General features: G+C 40.3%; 2 protein-coding genes across 2 annotated transcripts in view; one reads left to right on the forward strand and one right to left on the reverse strand.

Moving 5' to 3' along the window:
* Positions 1 to 11,015: 11,015 nt before the first annotated feature.
* nrl (neural retina leucine zipper) lies at positions 11,016 to 18,817 on the reverse strand. Its single transcript, XM_056249259.1, has 5 exons — positions 18,704 to 18,817; positions 16,358 to 17,081; positions 15,228 to 15,500; positions 12,282 to 12,497; positions 11,016 to 11,539 (listed from the first exon to the last, which is right to left on the reverse strand). The coding sequence occupies exons 2-5, from the start codon at positions 16,952 to 16,954 to the stop codon at positions 11,390 to 11,392; spliced, it is 1,236 nt and encodes a 411-aa protein (XP_056105234.1). The 5' UTR covers positions 16,955 to 17,081; positions 18,704 to 18,817; the 3' UTR covers positions 11,016 to 11,389.
* Positions 14,064 to 19,974, forward strand: part of prkg3 (protein kinase cGMP-dependent 3) — a 73,361-nt gene continuing 67,450 nt past the window's right edge. The window contains exon 1 of the mRNA XM_056248946.1: positions 14,064 to 14,068. The gene's annotated coding sequence lies outside the window, so the exon portion shown is untranslated. The remainder of the gene's footprint in view (positions 14,069 to 19,974) is intronic.

Here is a 19,974-nt window from a genome sequence, read left to right on the forward strand (position 1 = left end):
TTAATGTTTGATATGTTTTAGCTTACCTCAAGGGCATCCAAGATGTAGGTGTCTTTGTGTCCACAGTATTTTCAATTTTGTTATTTTTAGGTCAAACCATTCTTGTCTGTCAGTCATATAATGCAGGCCTATGGTCACCACCTCAAAGAGCATGCACAGAGAAGTCCAAATTAAACATGATTTAATGAAACGAGCGGTTTGTGTGAGAAAACGAACAGTATTTATATCGTTTTTACCTCTTGTAATCACAGTCACGTCCAAGTACTCTGATGGCGCGGGCGCCTCTGTCTGCGCAAGCGCCGGCAAGCGCCGGAAGTGATCTCTAGCGCGTGTACGTCACTCATTGTTTACACAGAGATTTCGGACGTAAAATCTCTCTTTTTTCTAATTTCTTTCCGAAATCGTCTTCCATTGCGATTTCCTGTATATCTAAATATGTTTAGATCTTCACAGTGAAAGGTAAAACGTCCGAAATCTCTGTGTAAACAATGAGTGATGTACACGCGCGAGAGATCACTTCCGGGGCTTTCCGCCGCTTGCCGTCGCTTGTGCAGAGTCAGACAGAGGCGCCCGCGCCATCTTAGTACTTGGACGTGACTGTGATTACAAGAGGTAAAAACGATATAAATACTGTTCGTTTTCTCACACAAACCGCTCGTTTCGTGTCGTAGGCCATCAATGTGTACTTACATTTACGAGTCATTAAAGGTGAACTAAGTAACTTTTTTACCTTAACCGAACAGCTTTGGAGTCATTGTAATGTTTATATTATTGATTTCGTGTTGAATGGTGGTCGTCTCGCACCCCCCTGGTCTGTGAGCCGCAAAACCACCCTTGCAACTTTGGGCCGGCGAGCCCAAAGTTGTTCTGAGTGTTAGGAAGTATCGTGTGATATCAGGTCTCGCGAGGTAACGAATTGCTTTACGGCAAAAAAAAAACAGATCTGATAAAATTCTGATAAAATGAGCATCAAACAGAAATAACCCGGCGCCGTATACATGTGGTGTTGGGCGCGCGCAGCTCTTAAAGGGGCCATACCTTATTTCCACTCGTTACAGCGTCCATCCTACTGAACAGGTACCGGTGTACAGGGGGAGGGGATCCGGCCGTGAGTGCGAGCCATCTCTGCGTGAGTGCTATTCACGACAGTACAAGTGCTCCACAGCGACTCTAGGGGTCGCTGTTTGACAAAAACGGAATTCTTACTGAGTGCTGCTTTAAATCATGTTTAATTTGGACTTCTCTGTGCATGCTCTTTGAGGTGGACCCCATAGGCCTGCATTATATGACTGACAGACAAGAACGGTTTGACCTAAAAATAACAAAATTGAAAATACTGTGGACACAAAGACACCTACATCTTGGATGCCCTTGAGGTAAGCTAAAACATATCAAAAATTAATTTCAAAGTGAACTATCCCTTTAACGGCCGTAAGAACTAACTACGATATCTATGGATTTTTAAGGTAATCAGCTAACCTACTAAGTTCACTTTGTTATTGGTGTTTTATGCTATTTAAATATCTAAACTTTAGTGTGAAGAAGAAAAATAAAAAAACTTTTAAATATCAATCTGCACATGCGAGGGACATTGGTTATGCTCATTTTTGCTTGCTCCTTTTAAGTTATCTTGAGTAAAAACGCAAAAAATTTCATGAAGCACATACAAAAGACCTGAATCAGAAGCAATGTGATCTGTTTTCCGGCTTGGTCACGTGACGCTCGGCATAACCTCATTTCCTTTCTTAGCTGAGCTCCACCCCTCAGGATGCTCCGTCACTCCTTTCTTCACCTCCTTCTGAGAATTGAGATGCACCCAAAATATGCAGTGGCGGGGGATTTTAGGGTACGTTTACACGACAATGATATGCTTAAAACAGTGACGTTTTTCCTTTGAGTTTTCCGTGTACAGGCGACGCCATTGTCGAAACCATCCCCCATTCTTTCTCACTGATCCACGAAAACGACTACAAACGCTGTATTCTGCTGCCAGGCGTTAGATGGCGATGAAACATGCATACGCATGTGCATGATATCATTGTCTTCAAATATTCACGTTTTTGTTGTTTACACGGAGACCGTTTTCAAAAACGTGCACTTTGAAACCCGTTTTCAAAAGTTTGCGTTTTCAGGCACCCAAAAAAAGTTTTACGTTTTGAGTTGAAAACGGTGTCATGTAAACAGCTCCTAAGAAGCACCCAATTACTCTATAACAGGGGTTCCCAATCCTGTTCCTGGAGATCTACCCTGCAGAGGTCATCAGACCCTGATCCAGCACACCTGTCTGTAATCATCAAGTGCTCCTGAAGATCTTAATCCGCTGCTTCAGGTGTGTTTGATCAGGAACAGGATCGAGCACCCCTGATCTAAACTGTTCTGGAGGCCAGTATTAGACAGTCCAGCAGAGGGCGCTGTCAATCTGGAGATAACCTTTATTGGCAAGATTTTCACTCTTCACACTTTGTACAGATGTGACAATAAAGTCAGTGAGATATTTTATTTTTGAAAGAAGATTCGTGTTCACCACGGCTGTATTTATTTGATGAAAAATACGGTTAAAAACTGTAGCTAATATTGCAGGATTTTTCAGGATTCTTTGATGAACAGAAAGTTTGAAGAACAGCATTTGTTTGATATATTTTTTATTGTAGAAATGCATTTAAAGGGATAGTTCGGCCAAAAATGATATTTAAACCATGCATTACTCACCCTCAAGCCGTTCGAGATGCATATGTCAATCTTGTTTCAGACGAACACATTTTCAGTATATTTTTACGACAAAACCGCACGGATTACCCTCAGAAGGCCTTCGTTTATCCCCCTGGAGCCGGATGGATTACTTTTGTGAAGGATATATGCACATTTTGGGACTTGAAGGAGGTGGACCCCATTGCTTCACATTATATCCACTGAAGGGTCTAAGACATTTTCTAAAATAACTGAAAATGTGTTCGTCTGAAACAAGATTGACATATGCATCTCGAACGGCTTGAGGGTGAGTAATGCATGGTTTAAATATCATTTTTGGCCGAACTATCCCTTTAATGTCATGTTAGATCAATTTAACGTGTCCTTACTGAATAAAAGTACCAATTTCTTAAAAAAAAAACTGAAACTATTTTTCACTGAAAGTGTGTTTTACATGTACACTATTATAGGCCTCATGTCTTATAAACATACTTGTACCTTTATTTGAGTTTGAGTATATACATATATGAATTCATTAAAAATAGTACAATTATATAAGAGTAGAGTCAACCTATGTAAAATAATTAATATACATGACACATTTCATCATATTTTTCCAACGCCAATTATGATAATATGATACAAAGTGCAAGAAAGATGTGATTTAAATATTTTCATGACTTTCATGAAGTAGGACATGATGATAGCGACACAATTTCAGAATCACTAGAAATTATTTTTGCTTCAGCAACCACCACAAAATAAGATCTGACAGGTCAAGCAGATCCTCTCAGGTGCAGATGAATCAATGAACAACATGAACAGTAGAGGGCAGCAGAGAACAACCCACATCATATTCCTATACTGATGTCATTCTTAATTTCAGTAGTTATAGAAACCTTTACGCAACATCACACCTGCAGCTGAACTAAAAAAATAAAATAAAAACGGCCCATATCATCCTATCATTGTATGTGCTCAATACAAAATTCAAATAAATACTAAATATCTCAGAATCTGCACTATTTCTGGGCAATGAATCAAACTTGTGGCAATGACCATGTTAACTTTCTAATCTCTGAACAAAAGATTTCGTTGCGTCTAGGTGATCAATGATAACATGATCATCAGGTTCTATCTATCTCAACTCAAGTGGATGTTGTAATAATACATAAATTAATTTGACCAAATAGGCTACTTAATATTTTTGAAATATTTTCCATTCTTAATTTCATTTAATAGTTTAGTCAAACTATTAAACGGATCTTATTTGAACATCCTAATTTATGAAAGGAAATCTGACCTTTAGATTAAGCCATCTATGTCTTAATAACATGGTCACTGAATGAATGACCTGGAAATAGTACTTTTTCATTCGATGTCCTAATATTCTTGTTTTACATGTTTCAAAAACGAAAAATGTCCTGTTTATTTAGAAGTTAAAATGTAAAATAAAATCTGACTCTGTTCTGCCATCTATGGTGTACAAGCTATTGTAAACTTACTAATAATAGATCTAGCTATCTAGTACTATTGTGTATGTAAATGTAATTTTTTAAATATTATATCCAGGATAGTGTTTGTCTGTTTTGTGTGTGCTTGTTTAGATATGTGTGTATAGCACAGCAGTGGGGTGAGAGTGTGTACGTCCTGTCCACAATAGTGCCCCTCTCATAGACAATGAGGCCCGGCAGAGAGCGGCCTGCGCTCCATTATACCCATAATCCCCATGGTATTGTGCTCCGCCGAGAGAGAGAGCGAGAGAGACAGAAAGAGAGAAAGAGGGAGGAGGGACAACCGTGAGCTCATCCTAAACAACTCTCATCCAGGGTCAGATTCACAGAGAGACACAAAGAGAGAGAGAGAGAGAGAGAGAGAGAGAGAGAGAGAGAGAGAGAGAGAGAGAGACGGGAGAGAATGGTGGAAAAGAAACAATCACAGAGACACGTTTGAAATGAAAGAGATGGACAGGAAATAAAGGTTTAAAAAAAAGAGGTCAAATAAAACTAGATTTATACACAAGAAAATATGAGTGGTGCTGGTTAATTTGTTCCTGTTGAGATGCTAAAGTTGAAAAGCAAAAAGTAGTGGTTTTACACCTCTTGCTTGACAAGAATAGCTCAGGGTTCCTAAAGTGTTTTTGATTTATTTGTTTATCATTTATCTAAATTATTTGCTCATTTGTTAATTTTTGTATTTTGGTGAATATAGTGTCTCTTTTTAGCCTGGTTAAAACCAGAGCATTCTCAGTTGTAACTGAGTTATGGTCTGGCAAAGCGTCATAGACAAATCATTTCCAGAGGGGCGTCACCAACGGACGTCGCAGATAGACCTAAAACCAATCAGAGCGATGAAGGAGATGACGTATGCAGAGCGGCGGAGAAACATCTCCCAGTGTTGTTCTTTGCTCGGTTTTTAACAAAAAGGAAACGTTCAAATTGCTTAAAACTGATTCGAACGGCGATGTTCGACGGCGGCATCCATCTTTGTAATGTAGGCTACAAAATCTGCTTCAAAATCCCAAAATCTGCTTCAAAATTTCTGATTGGTGCCTCAATTTCGACAGATTGGAAATGAGCTTGAATGAGCTCTTTGCCAGACTAACTTTCAGAGCAAATCTAAATTTGCCAGAAATTGTCTGGGTTTTCCCAGGCTTGTCTCTTTTATCTCTTAGCATAAATATGGTCACAGTTTTGTCTCTTTAAGAAGGTTAAGAGCATCAGACATATAACACTGAAGACAATAGCACAATCCAAACATTTCTTTTGAGAGCTGGCAAGCTCTCATGTTCAATTAACAAACTACAGGTAAAATTATAGTCAAGTACTTTACATGTGAGTAAGGCCATGTCCACACGGACACGGGTTTTTTATAACCGTGACTTTTTTTACGCGGTTCGGCCGTTCGTCCACACGAAAACGCACTGAAACCGAACATTTTTGAAAACCCCTGCCAGGGTGAGGATTTTCAGAAACGCCGGTTACAGTGTTGTCGTGTAGACAGTGAAACCGGGGTTTTTGCCTTGCGACGTCAGAGTGTGCGCCGTTATCCGCTGTGTTTGACGTCAGATTTGCGCTTCTGATTGGCCAACGTGGCTTTACGGTTAAGGTTTATATCGCCGCCTGCTGGCGTGGCATGCTCTTGACCGCGCTCGATCGCGTGTTTTTGCGTTTTCATGTAGACGGAGACCGAGCATGTGTGGACGGGATTTTTTTTTAAAACACTGTAGGAAAAACTCCGGTTATAAAAATACCCGTGTCCGTGTGGACATGGCCTAAGTTTGTCAGTACTTCAAAATAAGTGTACTTCTTTAAAGCAAGAAAAAAGATGATTAAAACATGATTTAAACGTTCTTCAAAATAAAACATTTAATTTGACATTATTAAAAAGTGCACTTTAGTGTGTTAAAAAGTGTGTGTCATGAAAGTCTACTTTTTTTTTAAAGTGTTGTGTTTAATTACAATTGGCCTTTTATTTAATTAATATTATATTATTGTCACAGTAATGTTCTGTTTAGTTTTCATTTCATGGTTTCTGTCAGCCTGATTTTTCCTTGATTTGTTGGTATGGTTTTGGATTAGTTACACACCTGTTCCTTGTTTCGTTAATGATCATTCCCAGAGCATTTAAGCCCTCTGTTTTCTGAGTTCTGCATCGTCAATGTCATTGTTAAGTGTGTAGTGTTTGCTTAAGATTTTTCTCAGTGTTCATTAAAGTTTCTAAGTATTGTTCATTCTGCATCACACATCTTTCTTGGATTCAACTACACAGCCGTTATGGGACAGAATGCAGATCCATCGAAACGAGTAAAAAGAGAAAGACAAATATGAATATACCTGCAGTTCGCCTCCTGCTCGAGCAGGGGTGTCGTTCCCTTGAAGACCACACGTGGGATTTTCTAGATCTGGTGTGTCTCATCCATTATCCCGCTCTCTCGCTCTGGACATTCTTTAACACCAGCCCCAATGAGCGGTCGAGGGCACTCCTACCCGTGGACGGTCCTCAAGAGAGCTTCACTGCTTATGTGGAGTGAGTGCTGGTTAAGTGTGGATCTTCACTGACCATCTGCCCCGCAGAGGAGGACATCTCCAGTCCCGATTCCACCATGGACTCAGAGCCCAGCCAACCTTCAGCCATGCCCGCAGCGGACCAGTAGCCAGAGCCCACCGCAGACTTGGAGCCTGAACCCGCCACGAAGTCAAAGCCAGAGCAAATGCTGAGGTAAACTCCGTCCTGGAGCCCGAGCCCATCGCAGATTCAGACCAGGTGCATTAGCCGGCACCAGTGTCCATCACTGAGGGCATATTAGTAGAGTCCGGCTGCATGGATTAGAGCCCCACCCATACTCCCATCGCTGAAGTGCGCTCACTGAGCTTTGTCACCCAATTAATAATTATTTGATTGTTTGGATGATGTCATGTTTCAAGGTCTCCAGTCTGCACTGGTCCCGTCCAGTCTCCTGTCTCCTTCGCCACCGCTGGTTCAGCCTAGTCCCCAGTCACATTTTTCTCTTCATCGCCACTGGTTCAGCCCAGTCCCAAGTTGTCTTCGTCGCCACTGGTTCAGCCCAGTCCCAAGTTGTCTTCGTCGCCACTGGTTCAGCCCAGTCCCAATGAATGTTCATCGCCTCTGGTTCAGCCTAGTCCCAAGTTGTCTTTGTTGTCACTAGTTCAGCCCAGCCCCAAGTCATCTTCATCACCACTGGTTCAGCCCAGTTTCAAGTCATCTTCATCGCTGCTGGTTCAGCTCAGCCTGCCTCTTCCTCCTCTTCTGCTAACACCATCCAGTGCATCTGCATCGCCTCCGCTGTCTCCCTTCAGCCCCTTGGCTCCTCTCTCAGTTGCTCTGCCCTGCTGCTCAGATCTCCTTGGGCTTCCTGGTTGTCGACTCCGCATTGGTCTGAGGATCTCTCAGCTCCACCTCTAGCTTTGGAGCCCCAGACTCCACCTTGGCACTCTGCTCCACTAGCTCCACGCTCCCAAGGCTCCACCATGGTATGTCTTCCCTCACGCTCTGCTAGGCTTCCTCCTCCCACTTGGCTCCACCTTGGTCTATCGTCACTCTGGCTCCACTTCGGACTTCCGGATCTCCAGCTTCACCTCGACTCTCCTTTCCTCTGGTTCTGCCACTGTCCTCAGTCACACCGACTCCACCCAGGTCTGCCAATTCCGCTTTTTCCACCTCAGTCACAGATGCCTGTGGCTCCGCCTTGGCCCTCCAGGCCTTTCATCTCCTGGGTTCCACCTGGGTCTCATCCTTTCACGCCGTGACCTTTGGCGGTCGGGCTCCTGATTCAATCCTGGCTCGTCCTTCCATCGGTTATACTGTGTCGTAACTTTTCAGTTGTGTGATTTCTAAAATTTGTTACATATTATTTTGTTTTTTTTCCTGAAAAAAGAATGTGAATGTATAAAGGCTGAATGCATTATATTACATCTGAATAGATGGTTCTTCGTCAGGAAAAACCTGAATGCAAATAATAAACATTTTGGCCTGCAAGAAAACAGTCCTTATCTCAGTCAGTCGTTGTTGCTTGTAGCTGTTTCCTATTCCATGTTCCTGTCCTGAGTTCTGTGTTCTGTTGTTTGCCCTGGATTACCTGTTTGTTTAATTAAATTAGTGCTTGCATTTGGATTCTCTCTCCGCTTCGTTCCTACCTCATCGTTACAGAATGACCGACCCACGATGAATCCAGCAGCACAGATTCTGTGTCTTCGTCAGGGAGACCGGCCCATAGAGGAGTATGTGAGAGACTTTATTGAACTGGCAAATGTAACTTCAATGGATTCTTTGTGCCTCATGATATTTTTTAGAGGGGGACCATCTGAGCCACTCGGGTCAGCCATGCCACTGCACAATCCTCAATGGACTTTAGGATTTTATATTGATTTGGCCCTGTTACTGTGCGGCTCAACCTTAACTGTGGGTTTGGTGGACAAGGAGCCCTGCTGCCCCACAGTACCCGCCAAGCCAGAGTTTCTTCACGTCAGTCCTGCCGAGCCAGAGCTTCACGTCAGTCCTGCCGAGCCAGAGCTTCACGTCAGCCCTGCCGAGCCAGAGCTTCACGTCACGTCTGCCGATCCAGAGACTCTTCACGTCACGTCTGCCGATCCAGAGACTGTTCACGTCACTTTTGCCGATCCAGAGACTGTTCACGTCACGTGTCTGCCGATCCAGAGACTGTTCACGTCACGTGTCTGCCGATCCAGAGAATCTTCACGTCACGTCTGCTGATCCAGAGACTGTTCACGTCACGTCTGCCGATCCAGAGACTGTTCACGTCACGTCTGCTGATCCAGAGACTGTTCACGTGTCTTCCGCCGAGCCAGTGTTTCCGGACAAGATGGCCGCCACTGAACCAGTGTTTCCGGACAAGATGGCCGCCGCCACGCTGTCGGTTCCTGTTCCCGAGCCGGTGTCTGTTAATGTTCCCGAGCCGGTGTCTGTTCCTGCCCATAACCCTATAGCCGCCCCCAAGAATTTTTTTTGGGGGGGCAGTGTGTCCCTTGACAGGACCATGGCTTGTAGCTGTTTCCTATTCCATGTTCCTGTCCATGGAATGTTCCTGTCCATCGGGAGGCCACGCTGCCATGGCCTCCCGAACTGTCTGGACCGCCCTGGTCGCCTGAAGGGTCGTCTCCGCCCTGGTCGCCTGCACTGCCTGCTCCGCCCTGGTCCCCTGCACAGCATGCTCCGCCCTGGCCTCCCGTCCTACCGCAGTCTCCAGGCCCTCTTCCGCTCCACGGGCCTGACCCTCCATCCCACCCCCGGATCCGCCTCCGCTCCACCACCCTCCTGGACTGTTTTCCTGAGGAGCGTCTGGAATCAGCTCCTTAAGTGGGGAGCTATGTCATGATTCCTGTCTTGTGTTCTCCTTGTCCCGTGTGGACTTTTGTTATTTCCTGTTTTGTGCCATGTTTATTAGTCTCCCCAGGTGTTTCTGATTTACCACACCCCCTTGTTATCTTGTTTAGCTTGTTTGCCTGTGTACTTAAACCTCTGTGCTTCAGTTGTTGTTTGTCGGTCGTTGTTGCTTGTAGCTGTTTCCTATTCCATGTTCCGTGTTCCGTTGTTTGCCCTGGATTACCTGATTGTTTTTTTAAAGTAGTGCTTGCATGTGGATTCTCTCTCCGCTTCGTTCCTACCTCATCGTTACAGTTACTATACTCTCTAAAGCATTATTTGGACAGTGTTGAAGCAGCATTATAATATAGCTAAATGGCAAGAAAAATACAATTTATGGATTTTAGTCCAAATATGCTAGCCAATCAAAACAATGGGCGTTTACTTTGAAGTCTAAAAGGAGAAGCAGCCCCAACAGGGTTGAAAAATGGTCATGTGGTACTATAAATTATGTTTTTGGTTCAAACAACTTAACTAACATTATAAGTAAATAATAAAATAAAAGTACGACACACATCACATCAATGAGTCAGTTTTACAGTCCACAATGCTTTGCGCAATCATTAATGGTAAAAGTATGTTTATTTCATAAGAAACCACTACAAACGGAGCATAATGAATATAATCTTTTTATATTTTTTACCCTGCTACAAAATATTAATGATATTGATACACACTATCAAATGAAAACAATTATCACATTACAAACAATAAATAAATACTGTGAATAAATAAGTGAAATACTGTAGCCAAGTCAATTTATAGACCTATGGCGGGCCAAGTAAACCTCCTAGAAAAATCTGCGTCTGTCAACACTGCTCTAGATAGGCGTCTACTATCACCCACAGTGACCAGCTCTGTGAATTGCTAAATTAATTTGATGTTACATTAAAATTACACCCTTAACTTGATCATAAAATGTAACTTCCAAAGACACAGTCACTCAAAGTTAGGAGGTGATTATCACTTGACTTGCATGAACATGACGTTTTTGCAGCGATGGTGTTTATATTTGGTTGTTGATTGCATTGTTTTACAGTGTGTTGCAATGGGTACTACGAACCCCTCAGTGCAAATATCACACAGATGGCTTATACACATAATGATATATTCTGTATGCATTACTCTCTTGCTCAAAATGCCAGCAGTTTTGCATAGATTTATATCTCTAACAGTCATTTTGGTGAATGCCAATGAAACTCTCGTAAGAACTAAACTCATCATGACAAATAGCTCAACACAAAGGGATAGCAAGTCTTTTGTGCTACCATGGGTGATCACATTCGCATTCATAGGTATTAGTAGAAAATGTGCACACATAAATGTTTGTAGTTTAGACACTAAATCTGTACAATATCAATATTAACAGAATCTAAAATGTTAATGTGTTTACGTAAGAACAACTTTAGAGTCTTATCCTTAGAGGAATCATTATACATATGTAAAATGCTTTATGTTTTGAATACTGTCTGTCAGTTCTTTGGTTCTGCACATATTCAGTGTCCATCCAAACATACACATATGCTACAAACCCCTTTTTAAACACGAATAGCTATGAATGCTTATGAAATCAGGTTGGTGTTATACAAGCTCACAATGGGCAAAAACGCAATCCCGTCAGCAGCAGCAGCAGCAGCAGCAGCATTCCAATCCAGGGCTCAGGTCCACCTCACAATCAACCCGCTTTGGTTAAATAGCTTTTTTTAAGTTGAGTTGTAGTTACAGCTCTGTTGAATTACTTTCACCCATCGTTTTCATCAGCTCTCTTTTCATTCTCTTCTGTTCAATGTTCATTTTGTCACAAAAAGTAATCCGGAGGAGTAGGAGAAGGCGAGGTGTTGGGATGGGAAGGCTGAGTTTCGTTGGAACTGACGAGCTTCTCGTAACGCGCTTTGTACGAGTCTCGCTCCCTCAACACGCGAGACAGCTCACACTGCAGCTGCTCCAGCTAGAGGAATCAAAAGAATAGATTGGAAATACAGTACTTTTGATTAAGATTGGGAAAGAACTTTCTGTAACACTTTACAGTTTTGGTAATACTTTAAAGGTTTCATTTGTTAACATTAGTTAATTCATGAGTTAACATGAACTAACAAACCTCTAAAGCATTTATTAATCTTAGTTAATGTGTATTTCATCATTTACCAATACATTATTAAAATAAAAAGTTGTATTTATTAATATTATTTAATGAATTATATGAACTACCAATGAACAGTTGTGTTTTATTAACTAACATTAACAAAGATGAATAAATATGTATTGTGATAATGCTAGGTAGGACTAACCTTAACTAATGGGATCTTATTGTAAAGTGTTACCGCACTTTCTAATGTTTCAAAACCAAGCGAGCTGCCTTGCTCATTACAATGGATTCTGGGATTGACTTCTTCGCAAAGGATATATGCAGTGTTGCATTAAAAGGTTGGCAATCAACAGAACTTTTCTTACCTATTGCTAACAGAAATATGTTCTAAGAACATTATGCGAACATCCATTTGATAATTTGGTCAGTCTGATTGTTACTTTTGAATGTTATCTGAGCAAGTTCTTCTGAAACAAGTAGGCCTAATGCTGTCAAGGTAGGAAGCTGACCAGGTTTCGGAAGAGAGCTACTGTGTCATGACTGACTTTTGTTGTATGTGTCTCAGTTTTGTCATATTTCAGTGTTTGATGTGTGTGTTGTGTACCTGCTGTGTGAGAATATGTTTCTCGGACTCGAGCGCGTGCCGGTGCTGGAGTCGTTTGTAACGGCAGGACTGGGCGTAACCTCGATTCTTCAGCGTCCGTCTTTTCTGTTTCAAACGGACCACCTCATCTTTGCTCACTCCACGCAAATGTCTGTTCAGCTCTCGCACAGACAGACTTACCAACTGCTCATCAGAAAAACGCTCATCCACCCCACACTGAAAGAGAAAGAGACAAAAAAAAAGATGATTCACAGAGATTTGTCACAGAATGGACACAACGTGCGATCATGATAATTAAAGCTTCATCAAACACTCACATGATGGAGGAGAAATGAATAGTACACAGCACTTGAATTGTACAGTCTGATGAAAACAGCACAGTCATATAGAAGTATTATTTATCTAGTTTGGTTTGCCTTGTGGCTTTTGTGTCACTACTAGAACTGGGTTCAAACCAGTTGATATGAACATCGGGAAACATCATGACAATACAAAAACCAGTAATAGCAAGAAAACCTGCGATAATCTGAGCTTGGCTAAGGATAAGACTGAGCAAGTTCATATTCTGTTACTATATGCTTGCTTTATTCATTCATTTATTTATTTTAAGTGAAGTAGTTTTGGTTGCGATTGAAACAGTGGAGACAAATTCCTTTTAAAAATAGCTTGAAAAATGTAATTATGAATCTGTAAAATATTGAATGATCTAAGGACGGTTGTGCAAAGTACATGACTTATGATGAATTATTCATGATGTGTTGTGATAATTTTAACACACTCTCTCATGACAATTTGTAATTGTTTTACGTTTTGGCCAATTGAATTGGTCGCATTAATTCGTACTAATCTCATTTGTAATCTCATTTGTACGTGCCCGTACGATCTTCTTACACACCAGTTGGGGTGGACCTTCATGCTTGCTTAAAAAATGTTTTCTTTCAATAAAATTTTACAAATGAATACAAATTTTTCTCATGACAACCATGTGGATAATATGATAATGGAAAATAAAAAATGTATGAGCTTTGTGTAGTACATAGTTTGGCCCATAGATAATGTGAGCGTCTTTGTGCATGTGTGTGATTTTGGCATTACATTTCCATACAGCATAATCTGACTGAGTGTAAGTGACATTGATCAGGATTACATCACAATAATAGTAGATATTACCATAATCTTATAGCGCTGCTCCACATTTAGAGGCAGACATCCACCAGTCCTATCCATTAAACTGCTTTCAACACACTTCGCCACAATACCATTAGCCATTCACGGTTCAAAATGTGAACACTGAAACAAGGCGTGTGCACCAACACTTTCTTACTGAATTTACATGGAAAAAAGACAGTGATTTAGTTATATTTAATTCCCCTTTTAAAAGCAATCTATTTATTTCTACCCTTCATTTCAAACAAAATAACTGTGATTTGTTGTTGCATCGCTGTATCAACAATTACAATAATATAAAAGAAGTTCCAAGTGCCCAATCAAATAGAACACTGATCATCATACTGGTGAGTTAAACTAAAACATTTTAGGAAAATTAACATCAATTTATGAAGTCAGCTAATGTGATGTTCTCTCAAAAGTTTCAGTTGTATTGACAATTCAACATTCAAGATTACTTTGGGAAATGAGTGAATGCAACCAGAGAAAGATAACTGCAGAAGTTGAGGAAATGAGAGAAAAGTCTATTAAGAATTGTCCCGCCTCAAAAGCGTTTTTTTTTTTTTTTGTTGCTTGAAAATGGCATTCAAACCAATCAATTAATCTTAACTTGGGTTTTCTGAGTAAACAAGGCATAGTATGCGAATAGTACAGATTACTATATTTTTACAATTAAGTTAAGACATTAAGTAAAGTTAACTAAAAAGTGTTAGAACAACTGTTGGATTTGACAGTGTATAGTACACTTTAACTACATTTCAAAGACAATAGAAGAAACTTACAGTAAGTGGATCAAAAAAGCATTACAAAGTTCAGCTAACTGTATTTAACATACATTCAACTATAATATAGTTAATTTGCATTCAGTTAAGTATATTCTTAAGTATTTTCTTTTAAAAGTATATTATGTCCTTAAATATATTTTTTAAAAAGTATGTTAAAGTGTACTTCTTTTCACAAAGGAAATGTTTGTAGAACAAACAATCTACAAATTAGTATAACTGGTGGATGTCGACATCAGACTTTGCCTTCTTTTAACATTTATTAATTAAATCTCATTAAATGCAGGCATAGCTCTGTGATTGTCAGGGTTATGTTTAGTTCTGTTTAGTTTCACTGTTTTTGGTTTCGTTTTGCTTCAGTACTTTGTTCCCGTTTTGCCTGTGTTCTGTGTTCCCTAGTTAGTTTCCTTAGTTGTTCTTAGTTTCCTTAGTTGTTCTTAGTTCCACGGACCTGTTTCTTTTCAGCTGATTTCCTCTCAATGTGTATTTAAGCCCTGATATCTTTCTGTTCAGTGTTCGGTCTCGTTTACGTTTGTTTGTGGTTGCGTTTCCTGTTTATTCTGTATATTTGTAATTAAAGATTTTTCTAGTTGGATTATATCATTGTGCGCTTCATTGCAGCCACTCACCCGTTACAGTGATTTCTTTATCTTATGTTAATTAAATATTTAACAAATATAATGTAGAAGTGGCATTAGCCATTAGCATTCATATTTTGTAGCATTAGAGTCTTAATATCATAGTGGTGTTTGTTGATGATACATATAAAAAGATACAGACTGGTTTGATTAAATCCTTACAGTGCTTTATGGGGCATGTAGTTCATTGGTCCTAAACTTGTGTTTATCTGATTTTCAAATATATTTTTTCTAAAAAACAAAATGTTGTGATGTGGCCTAAAACTCCTATTGAGCAAATAGAGAAAACACTTTGGTACTGTTGAGTATGTGATTGTGTTGACAAAGTTTTTAGAGGATAAATTGGTGACTGCAAGTACCTGAGAGAGTTGCAGATGATGATGATGGTGATGATGATGATAATGGCCTTGCATTGAATGGTGTGGGTGATGGAGGCGGCTCTGTGGACTGAGGGGTTGTGAGAAGGGACTGGTCGATGTGTTGAGATTGGAAAGAGATGGAGGGGTGGAAGAAACGACCAGTATAGGGCGGTGACACATGTCTGACGGCTTGTTAAGAACAACATCAGCCCCGCTGTCACTGCTGGAGTCACCCATGTGACTGCTGCTCGAACTCTGAGACAAAACCGGGAACTGAGAGTGAAAGACCAGAGGAAATTCAAAGAGATTACAAAGAGCACATTACAAAGAGACTATAATGAAAATGCCACATTTGGACAAACACCCCACCTTAAAAGGCCATTTCTATGCAGGGCGCCAGAATATGAAGGCATGTCAAGTGTTCTCGAGAACCCTGCTCTGTTACATTCTTTTGAGCTCTGTTTTTTGAATGCAAAAACATCCTGCAAAAACTCTCTTGGCCACTGTCCCTGGAGTCCTGCGTGTTTTGTATGTTTTCCTACTCAAACACACCTCATCAGATTCTCCAAAACATGAAACGGGTGTGTGAGATAAAGAAAACATTCAAACTGTCCAGTGTCTGGTGGCCTCAGGACCAGGGTTAAGCCCTTGCCAGAGCCACCCTCCATTCGAGCAGGGGTCTCCAACCCTATTTCTGGAGAGCTACCGCCCTGCAGACTTCAGCACCGACCCCAAACACACCCAACCTAACTAATCATGGTATTCAGGGTTACTTGAAGTCTATAGGAAGATAGTTGGAACAGGGTTGGAACTGAACACTTGCAGGAAGGTTGACCTCCAGGAGTAGGGCTTACGTAAATGCCTTGCTGATGCTATGTGGTACATAGCCTACTAAATGTGTGGTCTTCCATTGCTGTAGGAGTGCCCAATCCTGTTCCTGGAGATCTACCTTCCTGCAAAGTTCAGCTCTAACCCTGATCAAATATGTACTTGCATTGCTTTATGAATTGCATTTGTCAACAAATTTCGGAATGCAATGGTGTGCGAAAATGAGCTTTAAAGCGTTTAGTGTTCACGTGCTTCGACCTGACACTCAAACAAATTCATGGTCCAAATAACACAGTTCATACCTGTGAATTCACTGCAGCAGCAGCAGAGTTTAGCAGGGCCTCCACTGCATCCTCACATCCCAGATACCCTCCTCGATCCCGGTCCCCTCGCTCCGGCACTCCTCCAAGAGCTCCCAGCAGGGACGCGGCGCCTCCGGGCTCCCCACCGAACTGCTGCTGCAGTGCAGCCAACCAGAGCAGATCCTCCAACGAGGTGGGGTTTGAACATGGTGCGGGGCCTCCAGCGGCTGGGCTCCCGTCCAGGTTGCCTTGAGAGCCGGAGCTCTGGCCCGATATGTATCCAGTGGAGATGGACAGCGGGAAAGAGAGAGAAGAGGAAGAGGAGGATGCCGATGGCGGTGGGTGTCCGTCACTGAGCGTGGGTGATGGAGGAAGTGAAGTGTAGGGGCTGGAGCTGAGGCTGGAGTCAGGAGGAGGGCAAGGAGCATACGGGGAACCCGTCGTATCCGGATGGAGGCCTGGTTTGGGGTAAAGGCAGGTTTGAGGAGGCGGAGGTGTGTCTGGCTTCACTTCAAACTTGAGCAGGTCGAAGTCGTTGAGATACTCCATGGCCAGGGGGCTCGGGGGCAGAGAGGGCAGTGGCAGAGACGAAGACATCGCAACAGGAAGTTGTTGTCAAAGGCGCAGACTTCGATTGTTACACAGACAAAGAAACAATAATGTGCCAAATTGTTTAAATTATTGTTTCTTTGAATTGAAGGGCTTCCCGTTTTATCATCTGAAACTGGCAGAGGGAAAGAAAGAGAGAAAATAGTGAGTAGACAGCTAAAGACTGCTCCATTAATACAGTAGCTCCTTAATTCACACTAAGTTACAGACGGTTTGGATTAAATATTTTTCCTTATTCTTTTATTAAGATGTTCTGATTATATTTCACCACAACGTTCCCCAAAAAGCTTGTTTGCTTTTTTAAAGCTTTTTTTTAGGACCGTTAAGATTGTGGGCCATTTACATTTTTCTTAACTGGCAAATAATGTGAATTGTGAAGTATTCAGTTGAACATCCATAGTATTTGTTGTACTGTCATGAGTTTGTGCAGATTGTTATTGGGGATCAGAATTAAAGAAGGTCAAGATTAAAAAGCCAACGTGCCTTTAGAGATTTTAATTTCAACTCCATATAGTGCTGGCACTGTTTGATAATCTGTGACTAAATAATAGTTTGGCTACATTAAGAGGTACTAGCTAACATACTTTTGGTTGAAGAGCTGGTGAGATAAGAGACAAGAAGATTCCAAAAACTGGCTTGATACTACGATAAAAGGCTAATAGTGACACATTTGTTCAAGAATAAAATATAAAACAATGTAAGAAATTAATCATTGACATCTGGCTTTAAACCTGTTTTATGAAACATTACAGAACCTTTGTGATATATGGCAACTCATTTATTGGCTAATTATGAATCATGTTGATGTGTAGGTTGAAAACAGTTTGAGATTAATAGAGGAAAAGGCCTAAATCCAATCCCATAATCTTAATCCATCAATCCAGTCATTTCACGGAACGGCTGCTCCTTAACACAAGTGTTATAATATACAACTCAAACAATAGTGAATTTTGTGAGGACTTTCATAGACACAGAACTAAACACATCTTCTCTATAGAAAACAAAACTATTCAAAGCATTTTGTGCTAAAAACAGAAAATTTAGGCATATTTTTTGGAACTGACATTCCACTTGTTGAAATGTACAAAAAGTTAAATTTACAGTACATTTTTTGTTTTAATACAGTAACAAGCAAAAAGACACACTTAAATGGTTAGACCATAAACTACATTTCTAAAAATCTACAAGTACAAATATGAAGATAAAATAGTTGAAAGCACTTTTGTACTGAAACATTTTGAGATTATGCAGGATTCTATATTGTATTAACTGACCTGTCATAGAGTATGTTGAAATTAACATGTACTGAAGTTTTTTTTTAAGTTAAAGTACCTATTTGAATTAAGAGGCTAGATTATAAACTACTAAAACTGTTAGTTATTTACTATTAAAAATATACAAATAATATTATGAAGAAAAGAATATTCATCTTCATTATAAACTGAACATTCCTGTGACAGTCAATACACTTTTAAAACCACTTTTAAAGTTTTTTTTACAATCATTATTTGAATCATTACTGTAGATCGCTGCTAAGAGAATGACCTTCAAGTGGCTTCAGATGGTCTTTACTTTCATAGCAAGAATAGAACAGAAGATAAAGTGGGAAATGAGAGGATTTGATAGTGGAATAAAAGAGTAGGAACGACATGGAAAAAAAAGAGCATCAGGATAAAACTAGCATGACTCTAGAGAGAGACAGAGGAAATAATGTGTTAAAAGTCCATATGTTCTTACCGTGTGTTCATGTGGACAGCTCACACACATCCTGAGTTAATGACTGACTGATTGACTCCTGCCATGAGTGTGTGTGTGTGTCAGTGCGAGAGCTTGTGTTTGGTGCGAGAGCCACTTTGGAGCTGATTGTCACTAACAGAGCCCCAGCCCTCCCCCCTCCGACCCCCCGCTCCAAATCCCCCTCCATCCCATCGTTCTCTCTGTCGTTTTTACTCTTATTCTGAAAATGGTAAAACTGTCAAATGAGGAGCACACTTAGTTAAAAATATTGTTTGATTCCTCCAATAAAGTTCTAAAATAAGCTGATCAGAAGACAATTATAGAACTAACAATTGAAAAAGGTATTTTTCAGGCTAAGACTGTTAGTTACAAACCCATTATCTTAGGGCTTAAAAAGTCGACATCCAAAACCCAAAAATAAAATTCCAACTAAGACAGTGAAAAGACAAAAATGTATACATGAATTTAGTGGTGTTCTTGTTTAACCATATGACTCATCACCCCTGTATATATATATATACATTTGTGTTTGACATGACTAATTGCAGATCAGTTTTTATTATAATATTCATAGAGCAAACAGGCAGAAACAGGCCTGATTATAAGCGATGAGCTCATGAGGTTCACCCCGATCAGAGAGTCAGTCCATGCTGCCACCTAGTGCACTGACTCAACCATCAGCTCTGGCTCTTCAATGTAATGCTCAGATTCAGAAACAGTAAAAGAATGGAACAATTATAATAGTACTCAGAGTGTTTCCTTACGTTCTTTTAAAAAATAGTAATAATTGTACAAGCATCTATAGCTTCTGTCTTGATGACCTGAAACGATAAATTTACCAAATTTTATTTTGCATCACCCTAGTCAAGAAATCCTTCCCATTGAATTTGCTATCATAATTTTGAACTAATCCCAAAGAATGCTATGGGATTTTATTATTTCTAACATAAACTACTGTAGATCTTCTAAAACAAAACCCAAAAGAAAATCATATAAACGTACAGTATCCTTTAACTGTCCTGTAGCGAGACTTTTTTATAATACAAGTACAAACTGTAAAATTTAAAATGTTCACATTATTTAATTGATTATTCGATCAAAATTACAATACGTTAGCAATTCCATTAGGAATCCTGAAATTCTCAATTATTTTGACATAAAAATAATACATTTGTCTTGTGCATAAAAAAGGTTTTTGTGGCTTGGTGTGTATGTATTTGTGGAGGTTTACTGGTGGGCAGAATTTGTCAAACTAGCACTTTTAATGATCC

Source organism: Rhinichthys klamathensis, unplaced genomic scaffold (genome assembly GCF_029890125.1).
Source record: "Rhinichthys klamathensis goyatoka isolate OS25496 unplaced genomic scaffold, OSU_Roscu_1.1 h1tg000001l_1, whole genome shotgun sequence".
Taxonomy (NCBI): Eukaryota; Metazoa; Chordata; class Actinopteri; order Cypriniformes; family Leuciscidae; genus Rhinichthys; species Rhinichthys klamathensis.

Coding starts and splice junctions, on each gene's coding strand:
- nrl (XM_056249259.1), bottom strand. CDS start 16,954: ATGTCTTCGTCTCTGCCACTGCCCTCTCTGCCCCCGAGCCCCCTGGCC. Junction 12,498..15,227: donor ATCATCTGCAACTCTCTCAG/GTACTTGCAGTC, acceptor TTTCTCTTTCAG/TGTGGGGTGGATGAGCGTTT. Junction 11,540..12,281: donor AACATATTCTCACACAGCAG/GTACACAACACA, acceptor TGATTCCTCTAG/CTGGAGCAGCTGCAGTGTGA.